The sequence below is a fragment of the Festucalex cinctus genome, chromosome 6 (genome assembly GCF_051991245.1).
Source record: "Festucalex cinctus isolate MCC-2025b chromosome 6, RoL_Fcin_1.0, whole genome shotgun sequence".
In the NCBI taxonomy this organism is placed as follows: Eukaryota; Metazoa; Chordata; class Actinopteri; order Syngnathiformes; family Syngnathidae; genus Festucalex; species Festucalex cinctus.
In genome coordinates, this window is record NC_135416.1 from 2,783,837 (window position 1) to 2,808,646 (window position 24,810).

The 24,810-nt window shown below is 39.4% G+C and overlaps 4 protein-coding genes across 7 annotated transcripts; 2 read left to right on the forward strand and 2 right to left on the reverse strand.

The window, feature by feature from the left end:
- Positions 1-318: 318 nt before the first annotated feature.
- Positions 319-10,238, reverse strand: rexo5 (RNA exonuclease 5). 2 transcript variants are annotated; one of them, XM_077525783.1, is made up of 19 exons: positions 9,814-10,238; positions 9,497-9,616; positions 8,543-8,823; positions 8,274-8,400; positions 8,077-8,200; positions 6,515-6,622; positions 6,336-6,421; positions 6,140-6,255; positions 5,046-5,184; positions 4,751-4,948; positions 3,558-3,643; positions 3,375-3,486; positions 3,126-3,221; positions 2,914-3,051; positions 2,707-2,799; positions 1,700-2,000; positions 784-944; positions 549-658; positions 319-451 (listed from the first exon to the last, which is right to left on the reverse strand). In XM_077525783.1, the coding sequence occupies exons 3-19, from the start codon at positions 8,809-8,811 to the stop codon at positions 376-378; spliced, it is 2,340 nt and encodes a 779-aa protein (XP_077381909.1). In that variant the 5' UTR covers positions 8,812-8,823; positions 9,497-9,616; positions 9,814-10,238; the 3' UTR covers positions 319-375. The 2 variants fall into 2 exon arrangements, with proteins under 2 accessions (XP_077381909.1, XP_077381908.1); XM_077525782.1 differs by having other exon boundaries at positions 9,497-10,238.
- eri2 (ERI1 exoribonuclease family member 2) lies at positions 9,792-18,138 on the forward strand. Its single transcript, XM_077525784.1, has 9 exons — positions 9,792-10,063; positions 10,527-10,591; positions 10,671-10,751; positions 10,837-10,964; positions 12,119-12,281; positions 12,353-12,453; positions 13,258-13,339; positions 13,422-13,510; positions 14,444-18,138. Exons 1-9 carry the CDS (start codon positions 10,041-10,043, stop codon positions 15,239-15,241), a joined length of 1,530 nt encoding a protein of 509 aa, XP_077381910.1. The 5' UTR covers positions 9,792-10,040; the 3' UTR covers positions 15,242-18,138.
- Positions 14,082-18,860, reverse strand: LOC144021455 (uncharacterized). 2 transcript variants are annotated; one of them, XM_077525786.1, is made up of 2 exons: positions 17,547-18,860; positions 14,082-17,324 (listed from the first exon to the last, which is right to left on the reverse strand). In XM_077525786.1, the coding sequence occupies exon 2, from the start codon at positions 17,244-17,246 to the stop codon at positions 16,035-16,037; it is 1,212 nt and encodes a 403-aa protein (XP_077381912.1). In that variant the 5' UTR covers positions 17,247-17,324; positions 17,547-18,860; the 3' UTR covers positions 14,082-16,034. The 2 variants fall into 2 exon arrangements, with proteins under 2 accessions (XP_077381912.1, XP_077381911.1); XM_077525785.1 differs by having other exon boundaries at positions 14,082-17,302; positions 17,547-18,857.
- Positions 14,913-22,695, forward strand: thumpd1 (THUMP domain containing 1). Of its 2 annotated transcripts, none has more exons than XM_077525788.1 (5): positions 14,913-15,056; positions 19,785-19,944; positions 20,033-20,118; positions 20,316-20,478; positions 21,194-22,695. In XM_077525788.1, the coding sequence occupies exons 1-5, from the start codon at positions 15,039-15,041 to the stop codon at positions 21,748-21,750; spliced, it is 984 nt and encodes a 327-aa protein (XP_077381914.1). In that variant the 5' UTR covers positions 14,913-15,038; the 3' UTR covers positions 21,751-22,695. The 2 variants fall into 2 exon arrangements, with proteins under 2 accessions (XP_077381914.1, XP_077381913.1); XM_077525787.1 differs by lacking the exon at positions 14,913-15,056 and adding an exon at positions 18,500-19,136.
- The last annotated feature ends 2,115 nt before the right edge of the window (positions 22,696-24,810 follow it).

Genomic DNA, 24,810 nt, shown 5'->3' on the forward strand with positions numbered 1-24,810 from the left:
GAACCACGATCAACAACCGTAATGTGATGATTTATTACGGCGCCGATTTGGACCCTTCGGGAGGTGCTTCTGTGTGTTTTGTTGTTTTTTTTGTTTTTGTACAGATGTTTGTTTTGTAGCTGTGTGACAAATGTGTCGATATAAATATTTACTGTACGTTGTTTTTGTATAAAGTTTAAAATCCTTCAATAATTTCCTTGAGAGAAAAGAAAAGGTCAGGGAGATTAAAAAATTAAAGAATTTTCTTACTAATACCGCCTCCATCGGTTTGTTGGGTCAATTTCAACCAGGATTTTTTTTTTTTCAAAAGACGGAACCTTGAAGTGATGAATTCATTTTATTTTGAAATGGACGTCCAGGATACAGGAAGCTCTGTCACGTGATGACTTTATTTGACTCTTCACGCTTGATCTCCAAAAGGCACAAACCAGGTGATGGTGGCTCATGAGCACTGAGGAGATGAAAAAGGGGGGGTTAAAAAAAAACAAAGCTCAAGAAAAAGCTATGTTTCAGGAGGAAAAACAAAACAAAAAAGTGTTGAGAGTGACCTGTTGTGAGGAAGCAGCAGCACTACAGACAGGGTGCATTCCGGGAGCGACTTAAAGAGTTTGCCCAGGCGCGCGTCCAGCTTCTTCATCATGTGACACGCTGACAATTCCTTCACGGAAGAAAACGCAGGTTATAGGGTTTTAAAAATAGGATTTGACGATCGGGTTGAAAAGTGACTCGTAAGTGTTCTAGCAGACGATATTTGTCCGTGTAAATTGAAGCGTATTGTTTGACCTGAGGAGGTTGCTGCTGTGTTTGGCTGCTCAAGTCGCGCGGCTCTTCATGCAGCCACGCGGCGTCCGGCGGCGTCAGCGCCGGATACGTCACGTACTTTTCCTCCCAAAGGTCAGCGGAGGACTCGACGGCAGCCCGTTTCCCCTCAGGATGCTCAAACTCTGGCGAAGAGAAGACCAACTACAGTTGGCTTTTTGTGGCTTTTTCATTTTCAAAGGGGAACTTAAAAAAAAAAAAAAAAACCCTTGTAAATATATTTACATTTAAAAATTACACTTAAATGTAAAAAAAAAAAACTCATCTTAAATTAAAATACATTTAAATTTGTGTTTTTTTTTTTTTTTTTTTTTTTTAAGAATTTGAACATTTAAATTATGCAAGCATGTATATAATGCAAATATTTGCATAACAATTGTAAAATGCAGTAATTGTATGTATTTACAATACAGGAATGAATAAAAATCAGATTTTAAAATATTTTAATTAAAATACTTCTGATTTTAATTGAAACAGGAATATTTACACTTGTTCAGTCTTTCAATTAAAAAAAGTTACACTTGTATTTTAAATATTTTATGTTTAATTTAAACAATATTTTTTCTAACATTTTAAAAATACAAAAATAAGAATGTATCATTTTAAAATTTGAAATTTTGAGTTAAATTAAAAACTAAAAAATGAATAAACATTTAATTATCTTATTTTATTAAATTTTTAATTGGAAAATAACTTCTTTTTTTTCACACTAAAAATCACCAATTATATCGATATGGTTATTGTATACAGTGTTCCCTCGTTTTCTGTTGGGGTTAGGTTCCAAAAAAATACCCGCAATAATTATTATTTTTTTTTTTTATAAACATTTTAAATGAAATGTTACTTCCAATTCCGCGATAGTCATGTTTTTGTCACTCACGTATATAAGCGTGCCTGGCCCGTCTTCCGGGTTTGCCCATCACCACGATTCTTTCCAGCGCGCCGAAGCGGCCGAACATCTTTGTCAGCGTCTCCTCGCTCAGCTCGCACTTTTTGACGGGAAGCGATGCGGAAGCGCAGCCGTTGACCGCAAAATTGCCATCTGGCGTCGTGTGCCCGTTGGCACTCGGGTGACGGTTCAGCTTGAGCGTGTAGAGGCGCCGCGCATTGACGGCGTCGCTCATCAGCGCGTCCAGAGTCAGGTCAAAATCCAGCGTAGACTCGGTGACTGGTCTCTGAACCTGAAACGTGTACAATACATGCGCTCACATTGTTTACCCTGAAAAAAATGGAAGTGGCTTCTTCAGAGTAAAATTTCAGCCATGTGAAAATATTTAAGTGTAGTTTAAATATTTTTTAAAAATGCACATTGTATTTTTGTTGTAAATGTATCCATGTTGTGCAAATTACAATAAAAAAAAAAAACAGACATTAATTTTGACTTCAACCTGTATTAACTCATTCACTCCCAGCCATTTTCACTTCACTTCGCTCATTTTGCAAGGCCCACAGAATATTTTGTTCTACCGCTATAAAATATGGAACCTACCAAAATAAAGATGTCTCTTCTTTCATCGGGGAAAAAAAAAGAAAAAAAAAAGTACATTTGTATATGTTTCCATTTTGCAGCAATTAGCATTAGAATACATCTATGTTGCATCAATATTCCCAATTCCTGGTGAAAACAGTCAAAAAGAGCTTGTTGCAATATGGCCCTGGCTGATCTCTTGTACTATGCTGCCACCTGCTGGCCGTATTTTGTAATAACTACCATTGTTTTAAGCCACCTCTTCATGTCAAAAGCTGCATCAAAGCCTTCTGTATGCTCTTGCATAAAATCCACACCAAAAAAAAACATATAAATACGCTTTTGGGAGTGAAGGACAAAGCATTAAAAACGTATTTACACGTTTTACACTATAAAATGTGCTGAGTCAACAAGCTTACCTTCATGGTGAGTCCCTGCACGGTGGCACCGTTTAGCATTTTTAGCGCTAGCGCAGCTCCTTCCAGTAATTTGAACTCCACTACAGCGTGAACCTGCAGGAAAAACGTTCCTTTAGTATGAGAAAATATTTTAAAAACAGAACCCCAGCGGAGGCGCGTCATTTCATTTCAACTCATCGGCTGCGTTTCCGCGTAAATGAAACGCACCCTATGTGTGGTATTCAGCATTTTGACGGCCCTGACCGAGCCGCAGCAGCGGAACAGTCGCCTCACTTCTCTCTCGCCGAAGCCGGCAGGAAGCGGTCCGGCAAACACCGCGCACATGTCTCGAAGATGACCGCTCAGCTTAAAAAACCCCCAAAACAAAACACTCTGTTAGTGGGACAAGGCGCGCACAAACGTACACGATGAGTCCTTACCTTGGGCTGTTGGCAAGGAAGGACGCTTGATAAGGATGACAAGTGGAGTACGGAGAAGAAGGGACACTTGCTCCGCCTCCGGAACGAGGCCACCACCTGCGTTAAGAGTCCATTGGGCAAAATAGCTGACATTAAAGAGGAGAGCCAAATCCGACGACGAGCAAACTGTTGGTGCAGTCCAGGCTGACATTTTAAGACCAAATAACTGACCAACAAATATACAAACAAGTAATCAATAGTCTATCTGACCTCTTTGTCAGAGTTGTGCCACTGCTGATTGGCCGGGTGTAAGCTGATGATGTCACAGCGTTTCCCCACATAGCAGACGGACCTGCCCAGGTGCTGCAGCACGTCTGCAAACCTGCATGCCGGACATGGTGGGGATCAAGAAGGTTACCCGGCAACTTATAACACTGTGCATGTTAGTTGCACCTGCTACTGGGTGTGGCCTTAGCTCTTTCTGCTTCGTCTTCTTCCATGGTTAAACCCCAAAGTGTCTCCAGGTGATCCTCAACAACCTGACAGAACAACAGAAAACATGTTAAACGCGGCGCTAATGTGACTTAGCATGGCTGCTAGCGCACGCGGCTCCAGATCAATTAATGAACTCAAAAAATATTTAACCAACTGACTGACTAATCAAATGACTAACCAACCATGATTAAGCAACTAAACCAAATGCAAATGCCCAACCAACTAGTTCGCTAGCTAAATAACTAACAAACTAGATAACTACCTCACAAAAAACACAACCAACTACAATTAAGCAATTAACAAAATGCAAACGCCCAACCAACTAGTTAGCTAGCTAAATAACTAACAAACTAGATAACTACCTCACAAAAAACACAACCAACTACAATTAAGCAACTAAACCAAATGCAAATGCCCAACCAACTAACTAGTTAGCTAGCTAAATAACTAACGAACTAGATAACCACCTCACAAAAAAACATCCAACCGGCTAGCAAGCAACTCGATAACTTAGTCAAATAGCTAAAATTATCAACCAACTAGTTATCTATAAGGCAACTAACTAGCTAACGTGCCATCCTACTAATTAAGCAACATACTAATTAATTAACCAGTTAACTAACAAAAAAAACAGCCAAATACTAAGTGGGCTAACACAAGCTAGTTTTATGCTAATTATATAGCTAAATGAAACCAACAACTAGTTACCAAGTGGACTATCTGACCAAATCTTTTAAACTAGTTAGCCAAGTAACTAACTAGCTCAAACCAAACAATGCAATGACGAAGTAATTAATTATTCAGCCAACAAACCAAATAACTAAATACGCAAATGTTGACATAAACTAAGCAACTAAACATCTACCTAGCAAGCTAACTGGCTGAAGAACTAATCAACTGACTAGCTTGCAAATTAACAACTAACTACCTAACAGACTAACTGGCTGCCTAACTCTCAACTTTGTAGAAAACAAAAACAAAAAACAAAGCTGAACAAACCGCTGTACATAAATAAACATAAAACAACGACAAACATAAAAGCTATTAACAACCAACCAGGCATAACCAGTCGACTGACGAACAAGCTGCTTAGCTAAGTAAGTAGCCAGCGTCACAGATAATGCACTCGAGATGTTTCGGCTTGCTGTTACCTGGAGAGGTGACTTGCGTATGAAGTATTTGGCCAGATCCAAGGCGGCCAAGGCATCCTCCACGGGATGGTGCCCTTTCCCCTTCTGCGTCTGGATGCTGCGGCCGAGCACCACCTCGGCCAGCAGCTTCAGCTTGAAGGACTGGCCAGACTGCCTCCTGTACAGCTGCGACGTGTCAATCACGTGAGGGTGGATCAGCTACAACGACAATGACAAATGCTAACAATCGTGAACCGGCACTTTGGGGTTGCAAACGTTTGTCTGAGTTTGACGTCAATGCGTGTGGCGCGCTTACTTTGAGAGCCACGAGGTCGTTGCAAATGGAGTGACCCACCAGGACGGCGTCAGGCGGCAACAGCGACCTCAGCTTCACTTGGACGTCGCGTAAACTTGTCCTGACCGGTTGCAACATGGCCGCCGTGATGCCAGAGAACCTGACAATGACACGCAACAACCGTATATGACTTTTGTCTATGATCATTTTGTTTTTCATCGTTAAATGCAAGACCCGCCATTATTGACAACCTACCGCACTAGTGGACTAATTAAAGAATTGCTCAGCCAAACCAACTAGCTAGGTAGATAACTAATACTAGATAACTATGAAACCAGATAACAGACTAATCAACTATTTAGCTGAGTAGCAAGCTAGCTAACCAGATAACTATGTAACCAAATACTACCATACTTAATCACCCAACCAAAAAACTAATTAGCTAAGTAGCTAGCTAATTACTATATCCCTTGCTGTCAAATTAACCAAGCTAGCTAATTTAGTAACTAGTCATCTAATCGAGTGACCAATCCTAGCTAACAAAGTAACATACGAGACGACTTGGTCACAAACAACAAAGTAACTACTGGATGAAATAATCAATTTAACCAATTATATCAGTAACTAGCTAAAAAATTAATGTAGACAACTAGCCAACAAATAAATCAACTAGTTAGCTATGCAGCTAGATAAGTGGAACACCAACTAGATACCCAGACAACTCACTTATTTTAACTAACAAACTAACTACAAAACTAACAGCTGATTATATAACAAACATCTAGCTAACTAGAATATGAAATCTGTCCAGCTAAATATTAACTAACTAGTAGCCACTTAGCTAAATTACTAAGCAATAGCAAGCTAACTAAGCAACACAACTAGAAGGCTAGTAAAGTAACTACCATTAAACTAACCAAATAACTAGAAGAATAGACAACTGACCAACCAACCAACTAACTGGATAGCTAAGTAGCAGAGTGAGTAGCTGACTAAACAACTATCCAGTTGGTGTTAATTTTAAATATGTTTACTAGTCATCTATTTATGTTGTGATACTTTATTGGGTTTAAGTCTGTTTTTTTTTTTCCCTGTTGATTGACAAATGGCCTTACTTGGTGAGGTAGTTGAGTATTTCGTTGTCGGGTTTAACCAGCTGGTCCATCACGCACTTGCCGTCGCTGTCCACCAAGGAGACTCGGGTCAGCTCGGAGCCCCTCCTGGTGAGACACTGTCACATGATCCCCATCAGAAGCTGTTATTGGTCTAGGGTAGGGATGGGCGGAGTTAAACCAGGCAGTCAACAGTCACCATTTCGCAGTCTAGTCCAAAGAGAGGGCTGGCGTCTGTGATGTCAACGTCGTCGGTGCACGCAAAATCCTCAAAGCCCGGTAGTCCTGATTCAGTGAAACAGGAAGTGAACAAGAGGAAGTGAGAGGGTGAACATGAGGATGATGAAGATGAAGGTCAGCGAGGCGGCATCAAATCACCTTTTACGGGTAAATGCCGCTTGATTAACTCTTCCTGGGTGAGCACGTACGCTGTTAGGCCACGCTTGCTCGTACCGTACTTGAGGATCACCGGGTGAGTCCTCAGCACTGTCAGCAACGCATGAACGCACGCAAGGTGAGTAAGTTACGCGAGTTAAACAGTTGTTGACAGTTGAATCTTATTTTACTTAGTGGCCAAGTTTTGAAATGAAAGGAAACCCTTTCAAAATTTGTATTGCGTTGGTGAGTGACTTAATGACTTAAAAGAGCGTTAGCAAGTTGGTGAGTGACTTGGTTGGTGAGAATGACTGAGTTGATGAGTAAATTAGCTTGTTAGACAAGTGAGTTAGTTTGGGAGTGACCGAATTGGTAACTGAGAAAGAGAGTGATGTGCATTAATGATCGTTTGAGTTAGACAAATGAGTAAGGGAGTGAATGAATTCGTGAATTAATGAGTGAGTTGGGCAAGTGAGTTAATGAATTAGTGAGTTAGTGAACTAACGTGCGAGTTGGTTAATTAGTTGAATTGGTGAATGCGTTAGTATTTATTGCGCGGGTAAACAAGTGAGGTGGAGAGTTAGTGAATTAATAATTTTGTTAGTTTGTAGTAAGTGGGTTGATGAGTACATTAGTTGGTTAGTTAGTGAGTTAGTTTGGGAGTGACTGAATTGGTTACTGAGCAAGAGACTGATGTGCATTAATGAGTGTTTAAGTGTTTATTAGTAAGGGAGTGAGTGATTTGTTTAGTGAATGAGTTAGTGAATTAACGAGTTAGTTTTCCAGTTGGACTAGCGAGTTAGCTGGTGAGCGAGTTCGTGAATTAATGAGTGAGTTAATGAATTAGAGCGTGAGCTAGTGAACTAATATGTACTAGTTGGTTAATTAGTTGAATTGGTGAATGTGTTCATATTTATTCAGCAAGTAAACAAGTGAGGTGGCGAGTTAGTGAATTCATAATTTAGTTGGTTTTTAGTGAGTTGGTTGTGAGAATAATGGTTGATGAGTAAATTAGTTGGTTAGTTAGTGAGTTAGTTGGGGAGAGACTGAATTGGTTACTGAGCAAAGAGAGTGATGTGCATTAACGAGTTTGAGTTAGACAAATGAGTTAGTAAGGGCGTGAGCCATTTGTTTAGTGGATGAGTTGTGCATTAACGAGTTAGTTGGCCAGTTGGACTAGCGAGTTAGCTGGTGAGTGAGTTAGTGAATTAATGAGTGAGTTGGGCTAGTAAGTTAATGAATTTGAGAGTCAGCTAGTGAACTAATATGTGCTAGTTAACTACTTGTATTGGTGAATGTGTTACTAGTTATTGAGCGAGTAAACAAGTGAGGTGGCGAGTTAGTGAATTAATAATTTAGTTGGTTTGTAGTGAGTGAGTGTCAGTCCCACTTTGTGATGTCATCAGTTGCTACCAACCACCAGGACTGAAGTGGATCAGCGTCACCTTGCACACGTTGTTGTTTTCCACCAACGGAGTCAGGTTGACATTTTTAGGACTCGACTGAGTAATTCTAGATACGTCTTTGTTGGTTCTTAAATGGAACGTAGAATGTTTAATGCTGACCTTTGTGCAGCTTGCTGTTGTCCTTGTGTTGCTGCAACACAGTCGAATGCGCTGATGTGTCCACTTCGCTGCTGAATATTGTGGAAAGCAGGCTGCTGCTACTTGACGGCGTGAAGGTCAACCTCTGACATAAACAATATTGACATCATCCATGTCCGTCTGCACAACATGGATACTCGTTAGTGAATAGTACCTACATTGCCGTACTTGGTCCTCATGTTCCTGAGAGTCATGTAGTGTTGGTAGAAGTCTCTTTGGCTCACACCCTCCACCACCACTACATTGACGCCTTTAACGGGTCTTTGCCCGTGGAGACCACACCAACTACAACAGACGCACAACGACACTGTTTCATCATAACAAAATACTCATTAATTCACTCATTCACTCACCAACTTTCTAACGTTTTGGAAACTAGATTTATATGTACACGACTACGGGTTATTTTAATGAATGAATGGTTAACCTTGGCTGTGGAACGCCGTTGCTGCCCCCCAGAGCGGCGTAGTGCAGCAGCTCAGTCAGCTCCTCGGCCGCGATGGGAAGTCGCAGGCGGTCGGGAAGGACGGAGATCCGCGGGTCAACATCCCCCATTTCATCACTACCCTCATGTTCGCTTTTGATCCTCTTTGCCACATGGCCATGATGATGATGATGATGATGATGATGATGATGATGATCCGGATCCTTTTTTCTTTTCTTTCCATTGAATGACGTTGAGGGTGAACACTCCATTTTACAGCCGATCTTGAAGTGGATGGAAAAGAAATACAAATGTCATTTTTAGTGCAATTCATATTGAAATGCTGACCTTAGAGAGCACGTTAGTCAGTTAATGACTCCGTGGATTGATGAGACTTGGTGCATGCGAGTTGGACAGTGATTTAATGGACAAATTATGTAGCGAGTGGATGACTGAGTGATATGTAGTGAATTAATACCTGAGTAAATGAGTTTGTAGCATCGTGAGTGGGCGAGTAAGTTGGTGAGCGAATTAATGAGTATGTGGGATAGTAATTTGTCACTTAATGAGTGAATGGCTAAGTTGTGAATTAAAAAGTATCAAGGTTAGTGAATGCGTTACTAAGAGATATAGCAAACTGTTAAATTACTGACTTGTAAATGGATAAGCAAGGCAGTAACAGTTTTGTGTTTACAGGGAAAAAAATAAGTACAAAAATAAATACATTTAAATTGTAGCGTGAGTGATTTAGCTGGGGAGTTGACTTGGGTGAATAAGGCAGTAAAGTTTAGTGAGTGGGTGAGTCAGTCGTGAGAACATTTCAACGTGTAGAATAAAAATCGTCAACATCCTGCAGTAAAATAAATAAATAAATAAATTACGAGATGGTGATGGTACTTCTGTGTGGAAACGATACTCAGTACGTAAAGCCACAAAAATAAAATGTAAAATACGCACTTGGTTTCCACGTTATGACGTTCCGGCGCCTTCCAAATTCACATTTTAATACTGTAATACCTCCTGCAAAAGTCAAACAGACACTCATGCCGCACATGAGGGGAAAAAAAAGAACGCTTCCTGTTGACGGAAGCAGGAAAGATCCCGTTTGGTTTAGTACTTTCAAAATACATCTCCAATCATACACATCGATAAGAATGCTTGCTGTTTGTGGTCATTTTGGACCCAGATGAAATTTTAAGGCTTTCATAATCATTAATACATATTCCTTGGAGGTGTTCTATAAGACTAGCAATGCTGAAATCGGACAATTATACCTTTATTTTGAAGTTCAAAAAGGACGCGTTGTTCACGCATCCGCTTTCAACGACTCTGCTATCGATTTCGCTGCCGTGCAGACCAAACTAGCCAAACACAGAATCATGAATGCGACGCGTTTGAAAAGAAAGCGCGATTTGATCAAGACAAGATAGCTTCACCTAAACGTCAAATGTCGTTATAAATGATGCTACGAAAGTAGCACAGACAAGCTCAAGTGGCAGAAATGTCGACAAAGAAGCTAGCCAAGTGAGTATCGAAATCAAATGTTAGGGAATGACCGGCTAAGCGTTGTGGCTAAAGCAACTGCAGTCACATTATTTAAAATTGACTAATGTCTCGTAAACAAATAGTCGAGCATCTGTCGCGAGATTAAACAACCAAGCAAAACCTTTGTCATCTGACGATGGTATGAAAATGTGTCTGACTGTGAATGAGCTCTTATTTTTGCCCGATTGTGACGTAGCAGAGAGGCTAATTTGCGTGATAACTACGTCCGCATCCTATTTTCTTCATCACATGATCAGATAGACTGAACATAGTTCCAAAGTTAAAGTACCACAACTGCAGTATTCGAGCATCAGTTTGTAGTTCGATTATTGTGTTAATGTGGAGTGGTGGTTATTTTTTCTTTGGTCATATCAGGCGTCACACCACTACAATAATCGACAAATGTATGTTATTTACAATATTCCTATGTTGGTGTCCACAGAGAATTGGGACTGCTGAGGCGGCGTAGTCAGTCATCCACTGGGCAAGAAAAGACTCTGCTGTCAAGTTAGTGACACGTTTAAACAAACACCTTAATTTACAAAGTGGCATTTCATAATATATTGTATTTAATATTTTGTATCAGATCAAACATATTCATACTTGATCGTCATTGATTTTGAGTCCACATGCTGGCGAGAGAAAACCAACCACACTCAGGAAATAAGTAAGTTTCATTTAAAAAAAATAAAAAAAATAAAAAATTACGTTTGTTTTTGCATCTTCATTTTTTTTCACCCTTTCCTTTGCAGTCGAGTTCCCGGCTGTTCTTCTTAATACATCCACGGGGGAGATTGAGTCAGAGTTTCACGCGTACGTTCAACCTCAGGAGCGTCCCATACTGTCAGCTTTCTGCACCGAGCTAACCGGCATCACACAGGTGACTGCAAACATGTAAAAGACTATTAAAAAAAAAAAAAAAGGGGGGGGGGGGGTGGGGGTCGCCATAAATGAACAGCATTGAGGAGGATTTTTTATTTTATTTTTTAAACAAGAATACATTTATTTTATATTAGTTGTTAACTATATACCGGTAATTGTACAAGAAGAATACAACCATACAAATACAATAAAAAAAATACTTTATAGAATCATTTGTAGTATTACAAGGAGAAAAACAATTTTACTAGTATAAAACCATAATATTACTACAAAAAAAATAATAAAAAAAATAACTGTACAATGAAAAAGTGTTTTTTTTGTTTTTTGTTTTTTAATAAAACAGTACTACAAAAACAATTTTACAAAAATAAAGGTGTAAAATTGCAAGGACCAAATGTATAATTTTATTTAAAAAAAAATAATGTTACTGGAATAAAACCAGAATGTCAGAAAAGGACTGTAATTTATTAGAATAAGACAAAAGACAAATTTTCCAAGGGGAAAAAATAAATAAATGAATCCAATAACATTACAAAAAATAAAATAAATACATTTTGCAAGCATAAAACCATAGTAATCCTACAAAAAATAACTGTAGAAGGAAAATGTGTTTTTATTTTATTTTATTTATTTTAAAAAAAAACCAGTAGTACAAAAACAATTTTACAAGAATAGAGGTGTAAACTTGCAAGGATCAAATGCATAATTTAAAAAAATAATAATAATAATGTTACTAGAATAAAACCGGAATTTTATTAGGATGAGGCTGGTATATCTAGCGCAAAGAACACAAATTTTCCAAAGAAAAAAAAATAAAAAAATAAAGATAAAAAAATAACTTTACGAAATGGATACAATAACATGTTAAGAATTTTTTTTGAAGAATTAAATCCAAATTTTACAAGACTAAAACAGTAAAATTATAAGACTCGGGTCAAGTAGCGGACCCAAGAGTTCAAAGCAAACATGGTGAAGCAGCATTTAGTTGTTATGTTGCATACAAATGCAACACAAACACAATAAGCTGCCAATAGAAGTGAAATCACCCCGGACTGTACTGTACTGTATTTGGAAAAAAGTAAAAGTTACTAACAGGGATGTTTTTTTTGTTTGTTTGTTTTGTTTGTTTTTGTTTTTTTGCGTGTGCTACAGACGCAGGTGGAGGCAGGGGTCCCCCTCCGTATTTGTCTTTCTCAGTTCAACCGCTGGCTGCAGAAGCTCAACTTCGACAAGGGTGTGGTCTTTCCCGCCCGGCAACAGAGCTCCCTCACTAAGTCGCCCGGACAAAAGCTCTGTGCTTTCCTCACGTGGTCAGGTAGAAAACGAAATGTTGACACCAGTACACCCGTTTTGAAACATGTAGTAACTCGTCGAATATGGCATCAGATTGGGATCTCGGCGTTTGTTTGCACTACGAGTGTAAACGCAAGCAGATCCACAAACCCGACGTGCTCAACAGCTGGATCGACCTGAGGAGCACGTACAGGGTAAGTTTGTTTTGCACTTTTTATGACAAAGTGGCGTTAATGTCACACTAATTATATATTCAAAAAAAAAAAACTATAGTATGAATTGAAAATGAAGTCAAAATATTGCAATGGACCTAATTTTCAGATAATAGAACAATATTACGAGAAAAAAATTGTGTAAACCAAAAAAAAAAAAATTGTAAAAAAAAAAAAAAAAGCCATAATGTTACAAGACATATTAATTACTTTTATGAAAATAAAGATGTCAGTTTACTAGAATAAACTCATGATATTGTGAGGAAAGAAGTGTCAAATTCACAAGAATAATCATCATTTTACAATAGGGTAAAACCGGATAAAACCGTAAAGGAGAAAATAATAATAATAATAATACATAACAATTTTACGGAAGCATTTAAAAAAATTAGTCATCATATTACAAGAGTAAAAAACATAGTTTCACAGGAATTTCACAATATTAAAAGCAGCAACATCTGTTCAAAAAGTCAGGTTGGATTTCCACTTGTGCAGTTCTAGCACCCTCTGGTGGCTACTTCTTTACTGCAGTTTAATTTTCACAAGGCATGTTTTGGCCCTTCTATGTTTAAAATCCACATTAATGGTCAGATAAAGGGGTAGATAATATAATATGCTTTTTGTGTCGCCCAACTCCCCACAATATCATGATAATATCGTATCGTGATGTTTGGATATCGTTACATCGACAAGAAGAGCCTGATAAATTTACTAGAATAAAACCATGATAAGTACAAAGGGAAAAAGCGTCATTTTACAAGAATAACCTGATTTTGTCTTTCGTAGATGTTCTACAGCAGGAAGCCCAAAGGTCTGAATGGAGCGCTACAAGATTTGGGAATCCAGTTCTCTGGCAGAGAACATTCCGGTGCGTGAAGAGCTTCACCTCTACTAATACTTTTATCTATCAATTCTTCATCTTAAAATGACAAATGATTCATTTTTATGAGGTCTGGACGATGCCAAGAACACAGCTCGCCTGGCAGCGAGGACGATGAGGGATGGATGCGTGATGAAGATCACAAGAAGCTTGGAGAGGGTGAGTGGATGTCCCACTTGACCTCACAGCTCGATTCCGGGGCCACCCGCCCGTGATCCTCGCTGGTGTTGTGCTTCACAAACTTTTTTTTTTTTTTTTTTTTTTTTAAATAAATAAAGCAACATGATTTTTTTTTATATTTTTTTTATAGTCTGCTGCTTTTAATGTGATTTTTCAACGCATATTCTTAAAGGGACAATTTAAGCTTCAGATAAATAGAAATATGGTACAGTAAATAAAAACTGTATATAACATACTGACTATATAAATACTGCACATAAATTATTAAATTATAAGAAAAATATGTACATAAAATGAACAGAAAATGTAAATCCTCGATGCGAAAAGTGTATAAACTGCGTGGTGAGGAGTTTTAATTTCGAGCCTTAAATATTTTTAATAAATGTAAAACATAAAGCTAACTACTTCGCGGATTTAATTTATTGCGGGTACTTTTTGGGACTTACCCCCAGCAGAAAACGAGGGAACATTGTATTTTAAAATGTAGTCATGACTTTTTTTTTTTTTTTTTTTTAACTAAAATACAACCAAATTGACGTGAGACAAAATGTTTTACAAATATAAGCCAGAATTTTAATTCCAAGAAATTAAAAATTTAATTAAAGTTGTAATTTTACTAGAATTAAATCTGCAAGAAAAAAAAAGTTTTAATTTCACAATAATAAAGCCATAACTAATGAGAATGAGATATTTAAAATAAAGATTTACAAAATCTAATTTTCCAAAAATAAAATTGTAGGTACAATAGAAGAAAAGTATCATTTAAAAACCCTGAAATTGATGCTAATTCTGTTAGCCTGTCTGTGGCATTTTGCATTGTGTCTTAGCATTCAGCTAGCAAACTTTCGAAAGACAAAGGTGAAATCTTTTACTAATTGCCACACTGTACCAATTGTTGTCCTCTTATCACAGACCACGTCGGCAGTCAAACCCACACTGACAAAAAACAGCGAAAACCATCAGTCCGTAAAAAATAAACCAGCATCCACCGGCAATAAAGATCTGGTCCGAAACATCGAGGGCAGTGACTCCGTTCAGAGTCTGGTGTCCCCAAAGACAGTTCTGGATGGTGGCAAAAAGCCACTGTGGGGCATCCCGAACAACACCACCAGTGGCCTGGTTGTGTGCTCCACCGTCCTCGGCGGCCTTGAACCTTCAAATTCAAATTCTGAACGTGTGGAGGAGTTTCGTGTGGAAGATGAGAACCGATCCACATGCGACGACGTCCTGCTGGGGGACTCGGACGGGCCACTTTTTTCACATTACGACGCGGAAGATCCCGAAGCTCCAGTGGTGGTGAAATCAAACACACCCTCCGTATTCAAGCCCAAATGCGTCGTCATCCAGGAGAGGACGCCCACCCCTGACGCCGCCATTTCGCGTTCCGGTGTCACTGGCGTCTCCGGGGTGAGAAACGCCGGCGTCCTTTCCTTAATACCGAGCAACGGGAGGATGACGTCACCGTTGTGCAACTGCGGACGCCGTGCCAAGCGTCTGCAGGTGTCCAATGGGGGACCCAACCAAGGTAAGGGGTTCTACTGCTGCGCCGGCCGCCGCTCGGGTGGCGGCGGTGGGGCGGGGCCAACCAAGAATAAGGGGTGCCAGTTTTTCAAGTGGGAGTCGGCCTTAAAAGTGAGGTGGTCCATTTCGTCAGGTGATGTCAGAGCCACACGGCCGCCTCAGAAATCCATGCTGAGGAAGAGCTACTAAGACTTCGCCATAATATTTAGGAAAAACAAATCATGTCATTTTAGGGTTTCAAATGGTGGTTTTAACACGTGAACGGTAACCTTGCTCTCGCAAGATGAATTCTCGCGGTATTTGTGAGTTCACAAACTGTACCGATCCCACTGATTGCCACCAACCAATCACAGAGCATCATTGCGTTTGGGGCGGCACATGCAGCTGTGACGAAACCAGGAAGCCGAGGCAAACAAACCAACTTAACATAGACGAATTTCCACTGGAATAAATTGTTTTTGGAGAATTACTCACCTTTTACTTGTTACTTGTTGAACAGCGAGATGTACTTATTGTATTTTTAGCTGGTAACAATGTTTGTGCTCTCCGCCATGTTGAAACTTGGAATAGTTCTTTCAACTCGGGTATCAAAATAAATTCCCAGTTGTCCAGCGGAAAATACGACATGAGGGGGCATTCACGTGCAGTTTTCTACTCGACACGCGGTATTTACCATAGTTACGATAGCACATGAATGCAGCATAAGTTTCACAATTATCAAAAATGAATTTCATAGCTAGCAATTTGAAGTAGGCTTTACCCAAAACATTAAAAGTTTGCTGAATTAAAATGGATGCGAAGGATTACCCTTTAAAAAAAAAAAATAGTATGCAGCAATACAAAAATATTTATTACACGATGTGTATATGTGTCGTTATTCCATAACTGCGACTATCATAACTACTCATAATTCACTGTAATAAATTTGTATTGGGAGAGCACAAAAATCGCAAGTGATGTTGGATTTTAATGTACAACTGATTCAACAAAAATTAGTAAGGGCACAACAAGTAGTGACAATTTTGTCAATGAAAGGACAGTCATCATCATCATCATCATCATTCTTGAGACAGTCAATTGGGATCGGTCCATTCACGATTCTGTACTTATTGCGTACATTGCCAATGACATGCTCAACATGAATACGTACATGGGCAATTTGTCTCGACTCCGCAACCTCCAAGGGCGAGAACTTTTTTTTGCCCTTCGTGCATGCCGGTATTCTCAATCTGGCAGCCTTAAGTCCAACTCGTTCCTCACCGTCCAATCCACGCTCAGCCAACACGATGTCATTTGGTAACAGATTGTCAAGAATTCCACAGTTTTCGGTGATATACTTGAAACTCGTGCGACCATCCCATCCGTTGGATATGAAGGTGATTGTGCCTTGAGGAGCGACACCAATTAGATATTTCAGTGTTTTATGATGTTTGGAATTTGTCCGGGTTTGAGCACGGGCTGTGAAGTTAGTCGTGCGATCAACAAATATCTCAAAGTAGTCCAATAGCACAACCACTTTCGCATCAAAGGATTTCCGGAAATCCAATGGCATCGTTTCCTGTAAAACCTCTCTTTCAGGCCAAAGAATGAACGATCTCAGCTTACGATACATGACGTTAACAACGCGCCGAAAAGTTGCTGAGGCAGCTGACTGCGGAATATTGAATCGAAACGCGAGGTCCTCTGTGGGCGTGTTCATTCTCAACTTCATTAAAGTCAGCACAAACTCCTGGAACTTGCTGAGCGGGGGACTGCCGCGTTCCGCGATGAAGTCGGCGACCAAATCAAACGTCGTCATCATGACCGCAAACGATGGTAAGCCACAGTAAAAGCGAACCTTGTCATCGTCACCCTGGAACGACTCCGGGCGTATTTGCGTCGTTTGTAGTTGCTCCTTCAACAGCATGTTTTCGTTTGTCAGGCGCTGTATTTCATCCTGCATCTTTTTCAAAATGTCAGGGCTTGGCTCGTCGGGGTCCACCCTGTGACGAAGGTGACACTCCTCACTTGCGGGTTCCTCAGGTGGCAAGTCTTCTACAATTTGGTCTGTGTCATCATCACATACTTTTCCTTCACTGGACAACTTCAATAGTGACTGAGCAGCTTCAATTTTTTTCTTCTTCTTCTTCTTCGGCCGCTGTTTAATTCCTCTGTGTCTTGCTGCTGTCGTGTCCTGCTTTTTGTCATATCCCATGTTTAATGTTGGCGCCCAGTCGGGATCATCGCAGTTGTACAAGGCTGACGGTTTACCTGCAAAATATGAATCATAAAGCTGGGGGAAGATATATTATCTGTACAAAATGTGAAAATTAAATTTTTAATCTATGGTGGGCCGGCAACGTTGCTAACTAAAATTTGGCATGGCTATGCAACCAGTTACGTAAATTAAGGTATGTTTACAGCACATTTGTCACATCTGCCTGGAATTTACAGTCAAATATTTAATGTTATGACCCACTTTGAAAAAGAGAAATGAAAAAGAGAAAAAAAATACCTGATATAAAGTGATCTGAACATATTCTTGTATGTTTTGAGGGTGCAAAGCATTCACGTCGAATGTTAGCCAGCCACCGCGCTCGTCTTCTCTCACTCAATTCCTTCGTCACTTCCCCCTGGTTGAAAATGACTGCCGGTAGCCGAAAGAACGATTTACTATCTCTACTTGCCCGATTAGAGCAACCGTAGGCCGCGCAGAAGTTAACCATTGTATTGGTCGCGGATTTAGAAACTGTTAAAGTTGTTTTCTAGGTCACATTTCTCATCCCATCGCATTCGTTCAACGTATGTGTCGCACAAACGTTACGTCACACTAAAAGGGTCTGTCAAAACGCTATCGGTGACCCCTGCACGATCGGTGTCGCGCATGCGCAGAAGATCGGCCATCTTGGATAGCCAACTATACTAGAGGTCCAAACACGTTCATACACGCAAAATAAAACGAGACATTGCGAAAGGTACAGATATGTGCACGTTTGTTTTTGTTTAATTTAAATGTACAAAAAAGCAGTTTTGTACCCAACCATATCTTTTGTGATGTTAAATCATATTTGTATTGATGGATCTTCCTTTTTTATATATATAGGCAATGAATAAATTTACTATTGTCATATTTTTTCTTTAAATTGCAATAAAGTTTAAAAATAATAATACATAAACACCACCGTAAATATTTTCGTCACTGGTATGCCGTAAAAGTTGTGACGTGAATGAGGCTTTAGTTTACATCTGAACATGACAGAGATAAGTCGAAATTAAGTGTGGTTTTGTTGATAATAAAATAAATGTTCAACGGAACTAAACATTTGATAATTTAAGTTGATCGCGATCACCCGATCGCCGACCGATTTTTTTTTTTTATTCTCCCCTCATTTTTTGTCCCTCCAAGCATTCCGTAAAATGTTTGTTTGGAAAAAAATCCTCGCGAGATGTCTGTCCCTTTTTTTCCCCCTTCTCACGCCATAGAAGGCTTGTTTGAAAAGGAAAGAAGCCTAGCCTACATCATAAAACTGCATAGTCTGGCATTCAGCACTATGGGGAACGGATAATATTTTCCCACTAGTTGTTGGAAACACCATTCATCTAAGGTTGTATGATAAGTACATGCGAAAATCGAGGGTGATCTTTTCGTCTCCCGTCGCACGCTTTAGAGTCCATCAAAACGTGAAAGTGGCGTCCTTCCGCCACCGAGTTACACGTTCAACTTCATTAAACCATCGACGTTTTTTGTTTTTTTTTAAATATTCCGTTGTGGCGCTGTAAATTCGATCCCGCACCTCGCTACGCTAAGCGCCTAAGCTAACACACGTAAGTAAAAAAAAAAAGTAAACATCCAATTTATTAACAACGGATATCCATCGACGTCATTGCCAAGATGGCGGCGATGCAGGACGGCTTTCGGAAGCGCGGAAAGAAACACTTCATGGGCGGCCAGCATTACGCTAAACGCTGGAGGGGTACCAGGGAGCTGGACGTGGGCATGCAGGGCATCCTGATCACATGCAACAACATGAACCAGAAGAAGTGCACGGCGGAGGCCTTCAACCTGCTCAGCGAGTACGCGGACCATCTGTACGGACCCGAGAACGTCAGTGAACGCACCACAGTTCCCCCCCCCCCCCCCAATGTTAAATCTAAACCATAGGTCATCATTTTTACACCTACAGTGTACCGCTGAGTGTTTATGTAGTGCTTCCCCAAAACATCCAGAAACAACAACTGACGTCAAACGTTTTCAATAACGCAATCTTTCACATATCCAAGGAGATGTTTTGGTCCAGTCCTCTTGGAGAATTTTGAAGTTGACTTGATGCTGTGTTTGGATCGTTGTCCTGCTTGAGTTTGAGATCACAAACTGATAGCTGAACGTTCTCCTTCATATATATATATATATATATATATATATATATATATATATATATATATATATATATATATATTTTGTATAAAGTAAAGAGCAGACTTCACAGTTACATCAATCATAGCAAGTCGTTCATGTACTGAATTAACAAAACACCTACAAAAAACTATCATCCTAAATATTCTAAAGTGGATAAACAATGTAGTTAGGGTTTCACGGTAACGTTTCAAGCCTGGTTTGAGGTTTTCCAACAAAGGGTTTCACTTTCAAATCAGTGTTTTTGAGCATAGCATTACATATGTCACTTTCTTGTAGCATAATAATTTTTAAATACATGATCTGACAAATGACAAAGTGCGACCTCTCTGCTGTCAGTTGGAAGAGGACGCTGGCGGGTACGGCGAAGATGACGTGGAGGACGCTCTGAGGAGAGAGGTGGCGCAGATGCGAGCGTACGACGGGACACAAGAGCGACGTTTCCAGGCTCTGGAGAGCGGGGCCAACAACATCATCTTCATCAGAACTCTCAATCTGGGTAAACATCTTGGATGTAAAAAAAGAAATAAAAATTCTCACCTCCAATGGTGAGCACGAGATTTCTGCCATTTTTTTTTTAACTGTAGAGCCTGACAGGCTGGTTCATCACATCCTGTCCGATCTGCATGCCACCAAGAAGAAAAAGACCCGTGTCGTCCTTCGAATGCTGCCGGTGAGATGCAAAAAAAAAAAAAAAAGAATTCAAACAGTCGGCGTGCTAACGTTTAGCAAGTTAGCAAGCTGACTACAAAAAGTGTTTCAGGCTTCGATCGATGGGTAGACTGCACCCGGTCTTTTTGTCGCCGGTCAACTTTATACTTAACCTCGGCAGCTAAGACAGCAAGGTGAGTTTTTGTGCCCCCCACGCAGGTAATGGGCACGTGCAGGGCCTTCCCAGAGGACATGATGGGGTATCTGTCCAACTTTCTGCAGCCTTGGTTCAAGAGACCCAACCGCGCCATCTACCAGATCGCGTTCAAGGCGCGCAACAACAACCACCTCAAGAGGGACGACGTCCTCAAGGCGATTGCCAGTAAGCTACCACGCTTTTTTTGTTTAGCATATCAGCTTCCTCGCGATACAATACGATATGCGATACAAGGCTCGGCATAACGATTATCTCACGATATGACGATATCGCGATTTTCGATATATTGGTCGGCTGTATGAATTAAAAGGCGTCTTGCATATCGTCGCTATGTGAACAACGCTTATGTCCATTTTTTTTCTTTTTTTTTTTTTCTTCATGTTTTGGGGATGAAATTGAATGCAGATATACCCAAAATGTAAAAATGAAAAAAATAAAGGGACATGCAGGACTGTCTCAGAAAATTTGAATATTGTGATAAAGTTCTTTATTTTTTGTAATGCAATTAAATAAGCAAAAATGCTTTAATATTGCTGATTATGGCATTTTTTAACTTGGTCTGAGGAAATATTCTAAATATTTTGAGATAGGATGTTTGAGTTTTCTTAAGCTGTAAGCCATATTATCAGCAATATTAAAATAATAAAAGGCTTGCAATATTTCAGTTGATTTCTACTGAATCCAGAATGTATGGCATTTTTGCTTTTTTAATTGCATTACAGAAAATAATGGACTTTATCACCATATTCTAATTTTATGAGACAGTCCTGTAAGTGTTTTTCACATAGCATCACTTGCTCTTTATCGCATCCTATGGGACTGGAGGGGAACTGCGCCTAACTATTTCTCCCTCCAATTTTCATTGTCTTTTCCCCTTAAGACCTGGTTAGCAAACTAAACCCCAAAAACAAGGTGAACCTGACAGAGCCGGACCTCACCATCATCTTGGAGGTGATCAAGACCGTGTGCTGCGTTAGCGTGGTCCGCGAGTACAAGCGCTACAAGAAGTACAACCTACAGGAAGTGCTCAAGGAAGACGAGCCCAAGAAGGAAGATGGAGGCACCGGAGCGGAAAAAGTAGCCGAACCTCCCGCCGGCGAGGAGGAAGCGGCCAAGGAGGTAGAAGACGGCAGCGGAACCGAAAAAATTGCTGAACCACCCGCCGGCGAGGAGGAAGCGGCCAAGAATGAAGAAGACGGCACCGGAACCGAAAAAGTATCCGAAGCGCCCGTCGGCGAGGAAGAAGCGGCCGAGGTGGAGAAATGCGACGACACTGTTGCCGAAACGGCGGCGGAAGCCGTCAAGAAAGAGGAAGCCGAAGCAGCGGCCGCAGGTGGCAGCGAGGATGAGAAGCAGCAGCCCGGTGAGGAGGAAGACATGCCGGAGGAATCTGCAATGGAGGACGATGACGTTAAGGGCGGAGCTGATGGAGAGTAAATGTGTGTTTTTTGTTGTTGTTTGATTTTTATTTGTAAAACATCATTTAGATTTTTTTTTGTCAAGCAAATTTAGTCAAGGGCGTATCCCACTGAGCTGCGAACGTTGCGTTTTTTTTCGTCAAGAGTTCGACAGGATTCGGAAAATGTCGCGTTTGTGTTGGGAAGTTGACTTTGTCGCCACATCAATTTTTTTTTTAATGAAATGTGTCAACGTGATAATCATAGTATGAAAATATTAGAACGAAACTTGTAATCATTTGGAAAAAAGGCTATTTGAAAGCGTTATGCATATGAAAGTGCGGCAACGGTTCCAGCATAATTATTCAACAAACTAGTGCAAGTTTTGTATTCATATTTTCAAACTATTATTATCATAACGTCTGCACATGTACTCATTAATTTTGGGGACAATCAGTCACGGGTTTTATTCATATGCCACCGTAATAGACTGAGGTTGTACACACAAACGGGTTGGCTGTGTGTGTGTTTTTTTATGTTATTTTATTTTTATTTTTTTTTATGAAATATAAGATGGGTAGGAGTGCTGTCAAAATTATGGCAATACTTGACAACGCCATACGCAACTTTTATAGCACAATAGACCATGAAATATGTCCAAAATGAGCAGGGCCGTGTTGCGTACACGCAAAATGTTAACGTGATCTGACACAAAAACATCCAATTACTTCTTCAAATAAAAAGTAAACAAAAATTAATTATTTGGGTCAATATGACTCCGATTTCAGGTCAATTCGTGCCTTGTCACAAATGAAATGTCGCGAGTTGACAACTTCATATTCGGCAAATTCAACATTTGCGACGTTCGTAGCTCAGTGACAGCGTTTGTCTTTTTAACCTTCCGATGTTATTTTTTTTTTCATGTGATTCATTCTGTTTTTCTGTAAAGAAACGTCCAGAATTAAACAAGGTTTTGACTCATGTATTTCATGAATTGTATACTTTAATGATTTAACTTTAGAGCACACTAAAAAAAAAATGTAAAAATACTATACCAATTGGTTTCAGTATCTTGCTCAAGGCCACTTACTGTACAATGTTGCGTAGCTGGCCGTTAGCGTAACATTAGCTAACTTAAAACCACTGCCAGTAGCCCTTCATACCTTTCTCTGCATTATTTTAAGATATTTACCACCCTGCATTCTCTTTCGAAACCTCTACTCGAATGTCCCAGACAGGCTATCAACTCAACATTTTAATGACACCGATTCTTTTTTTGTTCAGGTAAACATAAGGTTATTGTTAGTAATTACCGGTAATTATCCTTGTCATCATTACTATTGATTGAATTATTGCTGCAATGCTCCCCTGTGCCATCAGGTGGCGCCAAACTTGCATCTACCGGTACACACTTTTTTTTTTTTTTTAAATGAACTATCAACTTGCAGACAATGACGTAGTTGGACAATGATTAAAAGCTTCTGTAGTGTCCAAAATGTATTGTTTTATACATTTCCATAAAGTATATGGAGAGAAAAAAAAAATGTTTCCACCGACTGCTTCCGGGTAAGGAGGATAGCATATTGGCATACTAACGGCTAACGTTAGACTCCGTTGAAATACAGTTTTCTGTCTTATTTTCCTCATAAGTGATCTAATTTGATGTGATCTACTACCGTAGTTTAGTAAAATTGTAGTAATTTAAAGCAGTTTTAATGCGTTTATGTTGTAAATTGTAATTAATAACCTTGCAGCCATGTAACGTTAGCACATATGCTAATGCTGTGAGGTGGTTGTAGTACGACTGCCATCAGTGCCAATTTATTTATTTTTAGCTAAATTCTGCACACCCTTAAAAATTTCAGGTTTTTGTAATTAAAACAAAAACAGGGTAAAGCTTTTCAAAAACGTTTACATGTAATAACCTAAATTAACCTCTTCAACTAAAAGTAAATAGAGGTGAAGGTAAAAGTAAGCTAATGTGGTTGCACAAGTGTACGCACCCTCAAATAACTGGAGACGTGGCAGTTCAGGTATGTTGACTTTATTGGATTGCACTTTTGTTGTTTTTCTTTCCAGGAGAAATGTTTATTTAATCAGTGTCACACTCAAGCCAACACCATTGTCTGCCATATAGTTTTTGGCTTTCTCAGTGCTCGTTACACGTTGGCTGAACCGTTGCTGACCCGGCGTTCGTTATCTCAGGGATATTTACCTGCAAAAAAAAAAAAAAAAAAAAAATTGCCTCACCAGCGTTGTTGTCCCCCAGCGCCTCCAATCAGTGTGTGACCCCGCAGACGACTCAAGACTTACTTTTCTGATTAGATTAGCCAATTAGACGTGACTCGAGGACGTGACGGCTAACATATAGCGAGCACCACGGTGGAATTTTAATGATGTAGCTGCCTTCAGCACAGTAAGAGCTGGCGACAACAATATTTAATGGGATTTCGTGCTTTCTATGCGGACGAATGTTAGGACCACACTAAAATAAATAAATACAATTGTAATATACGACAAAATAAAGTCAGAATTTTATGAAAATGAAACCATATTTAAAAAGCCTTACTTTTTTTTTTTAAGAGGAAAAAAAGTCATACAATAAAAATCATCACCAGAAGTCTATTTTTATCGCAAGATTTTCTTTCCACCCCCACCCCAAACTTTGGTAAATGTCACAAACAAAACAAAACTTAAAAAAAAAAAAACTAAATAAAAAGCAAGAACAACTTACCTTTAGTCGTGTAATATTATGACTTTATATCCAAAAAATACATCTAATAATATGAATTTTCACCATAAAAATAAACTTTTTTTCCGTGTGATTCAGATAAAAAAAAATCCCCCTTTTTATAAAGAAAAAAAACTTTTCGCCCAAAAAAACCCACACTTTTTTTTTTTTTTAAACAACTTTTTTTTCTCATCTAATCTCTAATCTAATTTTACATTTTATTGGGTTAAAAACTGATAATACTGAAACCTTTTTACTACATAAAAAATACAACTTACTCCTTATACTATTCTATTATATTCTGTTCTATACTAGTACATATTAATTTCTTTTCAATGTGGGATTTTATTTAAAACAAAAAACAAAAAA